The following is a 12,435-nucleotide window of genomic DNA, read 5'->3' on the forward strand; positions in this document are numbered from 1 at the left end:
CTGTGCGCTCTTACTTCTGAAATTGGCTTTAGCTAGTTACGACCCATTCCTACAATATTGTGGTTAATAGATACTAACTACACAATGAAAACAGATCATTTTGTATATAAATTTTCGTGCTCTTTAGCATTATAAGCGTATATTTTGGCTATACGTACTTACCTACGTTATAATATACGAAACGCAAAACTGCTGCAGCTGGACAAAGGCCTTCTCTCTCATCCGCCATATTGCCCCAAAATCCAAAAATTATGGTAAAAATAAAAAATATTTTTGACTTTAAAGATGGCAATTTTTGTAAAAAAATTATCCGATCTTTATTCAAACAGACAAAGAAAAACAAAAGTTCCCTTGTGTTTTTCGAAAAATCTCTTATACTTCTTTAAGGCCATAGGAGTCTCACGGGCAATTTTTCTTCCAGTACCATCGAACAGTCTCCTTAACAAACGTCAAGATACATTAAAAGTATTACTACGGCGCTTAGCCGTAACAATGGCACAAAAACAAGTACGTAAACATTCTGACAGTAGTTGACGGCTTCCGCTACTCAGGACATTTCTCATCTAGGTCTTAATCACAGGGTTTAGGCTAGAATGTAAGCTAGAAATAATTAGAAGCATATACAATGGTCGCTTTTATGGTTTACCGCGGAAGTCTATGACGAAAGTACGTTTTGCCGTCATGGTAACGCAAGGGAATTAAATGTATCAGGATCGTATATCATCTCATCATCATCATAACTTAAGAGCTCTGTTCTTGTCGGTGGAGTAATAATACACGACGCATTCTTTTTCACGTGGCTGAGAGATGTCTTTGCTTTTCGTCTTTTCATTATCATTATACATCATATAACGTCGCTTGAATTGGAGTGAAATTATTATTTTTTAAATCGAACGAAACAAAACTAATGCAACTCTGTTCAAATGAAAAATGATTTTAATTTCGTTCATTTCGTTGAAGCGAAGTAGAAGTACTAATGTTAGGATTGGTCCCGAGATGCCGCATTTTTATTTGTAGGTACAGTCGAGTTCATAAATATGTGTACATATTTTCACCTTATTGCAGTGGATTAGGGAGTAGAAATGTATACATATTTATGAACTCGACTGTACCTACATCTATAAAATCGTTTGGAAAAAACAGAAAAATCCACAAATCATTTTATTTCTTAACTTTAACAATAAATATAACTATTTACAAAAGAATCACCAAATAGCATTTATATACAATTTTTTAATAATTTATGATGATCAATGGTACAACATTCCAAGGATCAAAACAACAGCTAGCAAAATAGCCGAAACTTGGCTATGGCTTGCTGCGTCCGGGTCAGTTTTGCGTACAAAGAACGCTAGATCATCTATAGGTACACTATGACCCCTGATCCAACCAGGCCCAATGTGCACTATGCTTTCGTCTCCCTTTTCTAGCCATTCGCCTTCGGGAAGGTAGATGTCTCGAGACGTCGCGTTTTCCACGAGGATCGGTGCGACTATGATGTCTTCTCCTAGGAGGTATTCTGAAAATGATAATGGTTTTGAAATAGTGTCATCAATTATACTTTTGACAACGATATTATTATTATTAATCACATGTGCTTGGAGAGAAACGTCTGATAAAGATAAGAAACTGATATTTGTTATGATAACACTTGACAACATAACTTTCTCGTGTCTTACGAATCTTCTGTAATTTGTCCTAAATATTACAAAATACTTATTTAGCCTTTTGACTGTTTGGCCGAGACGAGGCGCGCGAGGAGTGGCGTTTCCTGAAGAGATCAACTTTCAACAGAGGCTCATAACATGACATGGCATGGCATGGCATGGGATTGCTGGTGGCATGATGGTGGCTAAAGATAAAAGGCAATTAAGTGGTAGTTACTCACGGTCCCAGATAGTGAGCGCTTGGGCGTCATTGGGCGCTATCCACCACAGCGGGCCGTTGACGGGACGTCCGTCTATAACTGAAGCGTTCATGGCGGCTTGGATGTGCGTGGCGTACTCGGCGTGAAGTTTCGTGTACTTCAAACTTATTTCCGATGTCTGGAAATAAAAAAATTCTATAGAAATTGTCGCCTAGTTATATGGGCGGCAGCGACATCCCTCTCGAGCCATCCCTGTGAGTAGATTCGTATAGGTATTTGACCTGGTCTTAGTCAAAAGCTGAAAAGGCGGTCGGTTGGTCAAAATTTCTACCTGTACCGCTATAATCCGGATACAATATGCCTTGTAGTTATAGGGTCTGCTGCGAATGCAGAAGACGTTGGTTCGATCTCAGCCTTGATGGCTTTTTCTTTCATAAGTTACATACACGATATCAAATTTAACTAAGCCCATTAGCGCCTAGCGCCTATTTACATCCACTTTTGGGAACTTTTTCTAATGCTGTTAAGTAGAGTTACAGTAGGAAATTAAATCAAACTCCGTAACTCAGGTGTACCCAAGTGGGTACAATGGGCGCTAATGGGTTAGTTGCATAGCACAATTTAGTAGTTCGACAAAGTGGTCTATTTTGTTTGTCATTTTGCTATTGAACCTTTAAAAAGAAAACTTCTTTAGTTAGCTTTTTAATACTTTGTCAATGACTAACTTAAACTAATTAACAAACGACACACAGCAGACACAATACGAATCTATCAATGCATATTTAATGATGATAATTAGCATAATCAGTTTTTACGATTCTGTAAAACGGTATTAAAATTGCTGATGTAACGTTTTGCCTTCATTTTAATACAATGGCTTATACAGGCAGTCATACATAATCTATAGGCCACTTTTTGTGCCGCAAACGTTTATTCAAAATGTAGAAGCAAAGTTCCGATCCCCCCCTTTCTACTGAAAAATTACATCGCATACCTACTTCATCGCTTCATCATAACATTTTACCTAACGAAAATCATGAACCGCTAGGGGCACACGAGTAGATTTAAAATAGATAATTAGGTACCATTTTATAAAGGTTAAGCTTCTCCTTAAGATTAATACTAATAGATTTTTTCCACTCTGTATATTTTCATAAAAAAACAAGTTATACTTAGAGGGAAACCAGTGTTTTATAATCTTGAATAATGACGAGGACATTAAACTTAGGTACTTTGTGCCACGTCTTCAAGACTGATGCCATTTATTGATGGGATTGAGAACTACATACAAGTTATGAAACTGGACTAAACACGAATATTTTGGCTAAGCCTGAAGGGTTCGGTTTAAGTAGTAGCCTATTCTGTGGAGGTTCTTTCCCAGACCAGAGACCACCAAGTCCTGTAGAAGTGGGACTGGCTTTACCGTAGAAGCCCCGCGGCACTGTATGTTTTCGTTTGCTTGATGCACTTATCTGATGAGCAGATTCGTTGGTAGACCAGAGTCCGCAAAGGTCTCTGGAAGTTAATTGACTTCGCCGTAGAAGCCCTAGGTTACGAACTGTATGGCTGGCAGGAAGTGTCGGCAGACCAGAGTACGCCAGGAGCTGTGGGAGTGGAGACTGACCTCATTATCGAAGCCCCAGGGTACGAAGGAGAACTGCATGGCTGGCAGGAAAGTGTTGGCCTGCACCCACCGGATGAACAGCTGCTTCGTTGGCAGACCAGAGCCAGGGTTTCCCAAGTTGTACCTACGGGAATACAAGAAACTGCTTAATTTTTATGTTTATTTCCGGGCGTGAACTGCAGGGGGTAGCACAGGAGTCCCTTATTACTTATTATAAATAAAAATAATAAAAAAAAATTGCAGAGGATTATCAATAGGTTACATGATGGCAGTTTCTCCAACGGGAAAGGGAGCGCTCGTGTAGGGAGAACTGGCGATTTTCGCCAAGGAAAACGTCGTCCTTCACGTGACTTAGTCACTTTTTCTTTGGTGTATGATATGTATTTCAGTTTATCTTTATCTTATCTTTACCCATTGCCACCAATCATGTCAGGCAGCACCATTGTGTAGCCGTTCAAGTTCATTTGGAACGTCGTCGTGATGACGGTGGAGAGGCCGTTGGTGAGGCCCCAGATGGAATCTCGGTCCACCATGCGCACGAAGTTCGGGAGCGTCTGGGTTCTGAAAAAAGTTTTTGGATGAGATTTAGATAGGTTTACCTACCTACCGATAGTTTATATTAATATGTTTTATGTGAATTAATGTAGGGAATGTAGGGATTTAATGTAGGGAGCTAAAGGTGCTGGTTGCGGTGCCCAATATAATTGGCGAGATCAAAGCCACACGACTCCGCTGGCTTGGTCACCTGGAGAGGATGGGAGAGGATCGTGCTGTGAGAAGAGCGTATGTGGGGCAACCGGGCGGAAAACGTTCGTCTGGGCGTCCCAGATACCGCTGGAGTGACGAAGCCCTAAAAGGCCGATCCGCCCTCGGAATACCCAACTGGCATGAAGTGGCGCAGAATAGGGCAGAGTGGCGCTCTCTTGTGTCAGAGGCCAAGATCCTTTTTGGGTCACTGAGCCAGTGAAGTGTGTGTGTGAATTAATGTAAGGCCCGATTAATGTTAAGATTCCCTAGAAGCAAACGAGTCAGTGATAAATACTTACTGGAAGCCCGTGCGTACTTCGATCATGTTTCCGAATCGCGCGCAGGTCTTCACGTAAGCCTGCGTGATGTGGTGCGGGTGGAGGTCCACGTCGCCGGTTTGGACTGCTACCTGCATTAACAAATCAAAATTTGACATTAACTATCCGCAAATGATACTATCAACATATGACCGAATCAACACATGAGAAATAGAGAATCATGTCAATCAAATCATGACAATTTAGCATACAGAATAAGGCTCCAGAGTGAACGATAGTGTCCAACTCGCTCGCTTTAAAATAAAACTGACTAAAAGGTAAAGTGTCACTAAACTCACTAATTAATAATCGCTTATTCGGTGCACGCGACTTGTAAACGTAAATTAAATTACCGGATAGCGATGTTGTATAGGCGATCTCAACTTTGATGCCTATCTATACCTATACCTGTACCTATCCACGATTATGTTGGAGGAGTTGGTAAAATCGATGTTTAAATCTACGAGTAATTATTACCTCAGGAGACCAGCTAGCTTCTCCAGCGTCGAACTTCAAGCTATCGATATCATAGGTATCCACAATCAACTTGACACGTTGATACCACCATTCGGCTGCGGTTGGGTTGGTAAAGTCGATGTAAGCAGCCACCGAACCGTTGTTGTTCCACCAGGAGGTATCCGGACTGCCGTCTTCGTTCAAAACCAGATAGCTAAAAAGAAAGCAGTTGTGTTATTTCACGAGGATTCACACATAGAAAAGCGAGGATTAGAATCTTAGAGGGAACGTTGTGTTATCTTAGATGGGAGCCTTGGGGCAAGGGTATTCCATAGGTTGTTTTGAATTCATTTGTATGGAGCCGGCACTAAAATAATATGTCTAAAAGTAGTCATATGAAGCCTAAACTTGAAGAGAGATTTTAAACTTATTATCTTAAGTTTTAAGGCAACTCACCCCGCAGCCAAAGCATTAGAATACCACGGCTCACAATTCTGATTAATGAAGGGATGTATCCAAATAGTAGCGCGGTATCCCATCGCCTTAATATCCTGCACAAATTTTCTCATATCACTGAATTTCTTCACGTCCACTGTCAAAGACCCGTAGCAGATCTCCCAAAGATCGTCGATCTCCAGCTGCGCATTGGCAAAACCACGCTCCTTTATCTCTTCCGCGTACTCCATAAGATTAGTCTCATCTATGTCTCTTGAGAACTGAGCCCATGTTGACCAGATAGGATGCTGAATCATTCTGAAATCCGGCGCGCCGGATGGCCAGCCTAAATAGTTTTTCAACGCATGCTTATGAGCTGCCTTGACATCAGAAAGGAACCAGAGATCGTATGAGAGCTCAGTATGGTTCCTCTTGGTCGAGTACGGTGCAGCGATTTGTGCTCCAAAACACATGTGGTTACTAGTAATATTATTGTAGTCGATGAATAGAGGTACTTGAGGGTGGACGTAGATGTATTCTCCGGCGGAGTTGAGCCAGTATCTTTCCATGATAGCTCCGTTGTCTCTTTCCTTAGTGTAGTAGGGAGCGTAGACTTGGGTGGACTTCTCTATCGGGTATGTTTGGATGAGCTGCATTGGGCCACCGTACCAGTGTTTGGTTGCTGAATAAAGAAACAGATAATTTTGCTTTTTAAGTCGATATAGAAATAGATTATTGGTTTTATAAGTACATAAAGTAGGTACTAGGTAGTGATTTTTATGTCTTAAATAAATAATAAATATTATAGGGACATTCTTACACAAATTGACTAAGTCCCACGGTAAGCTCAATAAGGCTTGTGATGTGGGTACTCAGTCAGACAACGATATGTATAAATTACAAAAACTTAAGGGGCTACTGCAGCAGCGAATGCCGGTTCGTACGCCACGCCCGATAGCTTCTTCCCTCCCCGCAAGCACGCACACTTGGAAGAGCTTCGCAGTGCACGTGAAAGTAAAGCTCCATCTAACGTTAGAAACCATCCATGACTCAGGAACAAATATCTGTACTTATCGCACAAATAAATGCCCTTACCGGGATTCGAACCGGACCGTAGGCTTCATAGGCAGGGTCACTTCACTACCACTAGGCCAGCCCGGTCGTCAAAAGTCTTGACTTTGTCAATCGGCTTTAGAACCGTTGAGTTTTACGGAAGAGTCTGCAGTAAAAGTACTTCAAAGCGGGCGAGGTATCGTAAAGAAAACGTGGCCGGCAATATACCTCCATCTCATGCATCGCGTAGGACATAGCCAGGTCTTACCGAAATCAAAGCAATCTTCCAGCCTAGTCTGCTCATTAGCATCCCAAACAATCTTGACTCCTCTAGCTCCCGCTGCCTCATCAACTACGGTGTGGACTGACAGCTCAGCCCCTGGTAACGACAGCTGCATTCCACCTTCTACCTCCTTGGATGAAACGTAGGTGGACATGAGGGTGCGGCCGATGGACGCTTGGAAGATGGTCTCATCGTCTGTAAATACAAATAATTAATGATTAACTGCGAAAACTGTCGAAAGTACATAAACATTGAAGTTTAATTAATTGACAGAAAGTTATAATTCCAAAAACTAAAATAACTTTTGCACGAGCTACGAGGTTATTAATTCACAATAAGACAAATCAGTGACTTTATTACACGTTGATTTAAAAACTCGTATTTAATCGTGACTCGCACACATTTACAAGTCGAGGGCTGCTGAACGGTGAATGACTCAAACACAGCTCAAACCCGATAAGTGAGTATGTGTGCTTGTGATATCGGCTTGCCATGAAGTTACAGTGTTTGTCTAAGTGACCCACTTCTCTCTTCAAGTTGTCTTGGTATGGTACTTATAGAATTACGGGGTAGACTGACACATGTTTTTGTATATTTGGGCGGCAAGAGTTATGGGTGGCAATATCTTATTGTGCCCTATAGGGCTTAAAATTAGCAAGGGACGAGTTGTTTACCCTTGATGATCGTCAAGGAAAATCCTCCAGTGAGTTGGGGCTCCAGTGAGAGAGTGACATCTTGCTGCCGCGTCGTCAGCGTGGCAGAGTGGGCGTGCGCTCCCAGCGCTGCTACCGCTGCCGACACAAAATACAAGTTACTATTAAGGTCTCTTCTCTCTTCTTCTTCTTCTTAGCCTATAAAAATGTCCCACTGCTGGGTCTTTGCCCTTGATCTCCACAATTCCCATTGTTGTCTAAGTCGTCCCGTCATTTCATCCTAGGCCTGCAACGTCCAAGTTTATATTGCGGCATCCACTATCGGCAGCCCACCTATCCGGATGCATGACTATAAAAGTCAGGTCAAGAATATAAATAAAATCTCCTACTGCGAGCCCTTTAGATGCGATATGGTTAAAGGCGTCTAGCCTTTCAAGTTTGAAAATATGACCGGGTGAGGTCATACAAGATTAAAGACGCCAGTTCTAATCCGGCCTCGGATAAGGATATATAGAATTAGAAACTAATTTCATGATTGCTTGCTTTAATGATTGCTTCGTGGTACCGTAGATGCGTGCATGCTGGCATGCAGCAATTCCTCGCTGTATCGCAATACTAATTCGTTGATCGAGGAAGCTGCCAGCTCTACGGTCATCTTCTTTGAGATCTTTAAAAAGGGCGTGGGTGCAATACGGGCCAAGGGTCTCGAGTCTTGACGCCAAACAATATAAAGCTGTATCTGGTGCCGATACATCAGTATATATATATAATAAGTATTGTTATGATAAGTTAGTGATACGACCTAGTGCACATCAATCACTGCGATTGATAGTATCATATCAATATCAAAACCTATAGGTTAAAAACAACAGATATATATAACAGATTTTAACCACTCTAGATATTTATCAACCTACATGCAAAAATTAGGCTCTATATTTATGTGTTGGCAATAAAAAATAGTTTTTAACTCCTGACGCAAAAAGAGGGGTGTTACTTATAAGTTTGACGCCAATGTCTGTCGGTTTGTCTGTTGCGTCGTAGCTCTTAAACTGATGGACCGATTTCGATGCGGTTTTTTTTAACGTGAATGCGAGTCTTGGCTGTTTTTGATAAATATCGAGTTTGAAGCAGTTTGAAGAGTACCAACTCTTTTCCAAAATAATGTACCTAAGGCAATTTTGGCATTAAATGTAGCTTGAAATAACTATTAACTAAAAAATTTGATGAAAATCCATACGCAAAATGACTGATAATAAAAAAAAACACCCTTAACGAGTAAAATAGTTATTTTCGATACAAGTGCGGAAAAGAGGAAATTCGAAACGAGTGGCGATAAATTAAAACACGACCGCAGGGAGTGTTTTAAATCGACACGAGTTGCGAATTACCTATTCGCACGAGTATCGAACAACGTTTTACAGTACATATGGCCCTTTAAACTTTCGACATATGCACAAAAAGTGCACTTTCCGCACTAGTGCGAGAAAGTAGCACCATATGTACTGTAAAAAATATTAGGTATCTTTATTTATAGATTTTTTTGTTCAGATTTATAGTCTCGGCTGGTAATATTATATCTATCGCTTAGTACCTTAACAAACTTTAAATATCCATTCTCACTGTACACTCAGTGACGTAGATATCTATTCTTAACATGTTTTGAACCTGTTGATATTCTTTCCACAATACGCCTACCAAAGAGGATATAATAAGATAGAGCGGTACTGTCATAGCAAAGATAGATATAACTCCGTAATAGATGGATACAGTCTAAGGAAAAAACGTGCCTCGAAAATCAAGAAAATTTGATTCTCGTTCAGAGGGCGCTACTAGTTTTGGCCTACAGTCGTATAGATGGCGTTGACGGTTTCGTTTGTTATTTAACAATTTTAACGCATATCAGTGAAAGAACATGGGTCAAAATCATAAAAATAATTAATGCAAATAAAAAAATCATTTATCTATATTTAAATACATTCTATCGTATTTTTATAAATCTTCATTTTTAGTTTTAAAGTGTGTCGACAGATGGCAGTGAATTTACTGGGGTTACAAAATTTACTATGACAGTACCGCTCTAGTATAAGTTACTCTATGGTCATAGTAAATTTTGTAACCGCTGTAAATTCACTGCCATCTATCGACATACTTTAAAACTAAAAATGAAGATTTATAAAAATACGTTAAAATGTATTTAAATATGGATAAATGATTTTTTTATTTGCATTAATTATTTTTATATGATTTTGACCCATGTTCTTTCACTGATATGCGTTAAAATTATAAATAACAAACGAAACAGTCAACGCCCTCTATACGAGCTTAGGTCAAAACTAGTGGCGCCCTCTGATCGAGAATCAAATTTCCGTGATTTTCGAGGCACGTTTTTTTCCTTAGACTGTATCCATCTATTACGGAGTTATATCTATCTTTGCGCCTACTGACAATCAAGTGTTTACACTTTACATACCTACTCTTAAATGCAATAAATAGATAACCCATCAAGACCTTTAAGAGCAGACAGAGTTATATTAATCGAGTATTTATATCTTATAGGTAATTCTGTGTTTTATATGGGTGCTTGCCTGAAATAAAATCAATTTATTTATTTTATTTTATTTTTATTTACCTGTTTCATAGTCTAAATTTAAAACAATTAGAGATACATTGTACCTAAAGCAAACTGAAAGATTTTTTACTATTTTTGAAATTATTCAGGGGTGCAGAGCAGAGCGGAGCGCAAGTTTGCAAATTGCTGGTAGGTATCTTTCTCTTTTACTCCAACTAAGGCGTAATTGGAGTGACAGAGAAAATGCCCGCAATTTGCGAATTTGTTCGCGGTAGGCCCTCGGATAATTTGATGCTGCTGACAGTAAATCAAGTATGAAAATACCATCTTCTGAAAAATACCGTAATGTAGCAAGGCAGAGTCAAATTGTACGGCCTGATCATTACCTATGTTTTTCCATTAGTTAAGAAAAGACCAGAAGATAAAGTTAATCAATTAATAATTAGTGTTAATTATAAATCTATGCGAGCTATGGAGCGTAGTATATTAGGTGTTCGTAGAACTGATCGAATCAGAAATACGGAACTACGCTCCAGAACTAGAGTTGCAGATGTAGGCGTCAAGACCGCTAAGCTTAAGTGGGACTGGGCTGGACATGTCTGTCGCATGCACCCGGAAAGGTGGGCCAAAATGGTTACTGAGTGGGACCCACGGAGCACCATAGACGGTGCAGGCCGGGGTTCAGGCAGACCGAAAAGGAGATGGCGGGACAACTTGGACGCATTCTATCCCAAATGGTGGGAAAATGCCGATGACAGGGTCGAGTGGAGAAAACGAGGGGAGGCCTTTGCCCAGCAGTGGGACACCAAAGTAGGCTAATGAAAAAAAAATATAAATCTTACCCAACAGTATCCTGAGCGCCGCCATCTCTTGCAGCCGACTGACAAAAGTGCCAGAACCCAGCTAGTAGCCGATATAGATACCATATCGCCTCTTCAGATAAACTCAACAGCTCTGTGGGACTGTACCAAGGAGCTAAGTGCTTTGTTATGACTCATGAATTACCTTGAATCTTTGTAGATACTTACATATAGGCAACAAATCATATTATTTTATTAATAAGGTGTAAGGTGTGTGAATTTATATGGAGGGTAAGTAGAAGATTGGTAGGTAATAGTAGATTGTTAACCAAGGGATGAAAAGCACTCATTTCTGCTGAGGTGTTTTGGCGCTCGAACGCAGTGAGAGCGCCAATAGTCCGAGGCAGAAATGATGCCTTTCACCCGAGTTAAACACTCTACTTTTCATTTCGAATACGAGAAAAGTAAAATGCATGTATTTTGTTAAAAACATGGCTAAGTATACATTTTTATAGTATTTCTTGAGGGTACTTTCAATTAACAATTCAGGCAAAAGTATCGTTATTTATGGAATGGAGAGTCAAACATCAAAATGGAAATTTTATAACAAATCCATTTAAACTCAAATTTCAATTGCGTATCGTAACAAAATTAAAAAAATCGTACTTCGAACGTGAAATGCTCTAGTGCAGACACGTATCATTTTCTGCGCACCTTTTAGAACAACAATGACTCTCTTTCAGAGCATGAGAAATGAAAATAGGTTTTCACATCACCTATTCGAAAATAGAAGATTGTGTTACAAGGGAGCAAATTGGCATGTTTACGGCGAGGGCGTACATTGAATCCTAAACGAAGCGAAGGATTCTATACTATTAAAGAGAGTAACGAGGGATTCTAAAGTAGAATCCTGAGCGTAGTGAGGGATTCAAGTGTGTTACGTCCAAGATGGAAATAATTTTGCTACCATACACAAATAATTTTGACACATACTGCTTTTCACATCACCTACGAGGTAATTATGATATTTAAAAATATTTTTTAAGCTAAATAATAATGTGCAAAAAAATTTAAAAAATAATGTCCTAGAACAGAAAAGTATTATTTTGGTCCCTAGTAGCAGGGAAGAAAAGTGCCACTTTGATCCCTCCTAGGAGGGAAGAAAAACCCCTTTTTCGAATTGCTGAAGTGAAAAGGGTTTATTCTTACCCGCTATGAGGGATCAAAGTGGCACTTTTCTGTTCTAGGACATGATTTTTTTTCTTTCTTGCATATTTTTTTTTGGGTTAAATAATATTTTGGAACGTAACAATTTCCTCATAGGTGATGTGAAAAACAGTATGTGTCACATGGCAGCAAAATTATTTCCACCTTGGGCGCCTTTCCGCCTTCGCTTCGTTCAGGATTCAATGTACGCCCTCACCATAAATATGCCATTTTGCTCCCTTGAGACACAATCTACTGCTATTAACATTCATGTCTGTTTTAGTATTATCGGATAAGTTGTAATCAATTAATTTTTCTATTTGATAACCGGAAAGTAACACTTACCCATAGAGTAACTTATACTAGAGCGGTATGAGAGCGGTACTGTCATAGTAAATTTTGTAACCCCAGTAAATTCACTG

General features: G+C 39.8%; 1 protein-coding gene across 1 annotated transcript; it reads right to left on the reverse strand.

The window, feature by feature from the left end:
* Positions 1–1,146: 1,146 nt before the first annotated feature.
* LOC134748899 (myogenesis-regulating glycosidase-like) lies at positions 1,147–10,905 on the reverse strand. Its single transcript, XM_063683735.1, has 10 exons — positions 10,850–10,905; positions 7,457–7,573; positions 6,768–6,977; positions 5,468–6,128; positions 5,033–5,225; positions 4,538–4,647; positions 3,903–4,052; positions 3,492–3,615; positions 1,889–2,045; positions 1,147–1,519 (listed from the first exon to the last, which is right to left on the reverse strand). Exons 1-10 carry the CDS (start codon positions 10,872–10,874, stop codon positions 1,251–1,253), a joined length of 2,016 nt encoding a protein of 671 aa, XP_063539805.1. The 5' UTR covers positions 10,875–10,905; the 3' UTR covers positions 1,147–1,250.
* Between the last annotated feature and the right edge of the window lie 1,530 nt (positions 10,906–12,435).

The sequence above is a fragment of the Cydia strobilella genome, chromosome 17 (assembly GCF_947568885.1).
Source record: "Cydia strobilella chromosome 17, ilCydStro3.1, whole genome shotgun sequence".
NCBI classification, from domain to species: Eukaryota; Metazoa; Arthropoda; class Insecta; order Lepidoptera; family Tortricidae; genus Cydia; species Cydia strobilella.

Coding starts and splice junctions, on each gene's coding strand:
- LOC134748899 (XM_063683735.1), bottom strand. CDS start 10,874: ATGGCGGCGCTCAGGATACTGTTGG. Junction 4,648..5,032: donor AAGCTAGCTGGTCTCCTGAG/GTAATAATTACT, acceptor TTGTTAATGCAG/GTAGCAGTCCAAACCGGCGA. Junction 4,053..4,537: donor GAAGTACGCACGGGCTTCCA/GTAAGTATTTAT, acceptor AACTTTTTTCAG/AACCCAGACGCTCCCGAACT.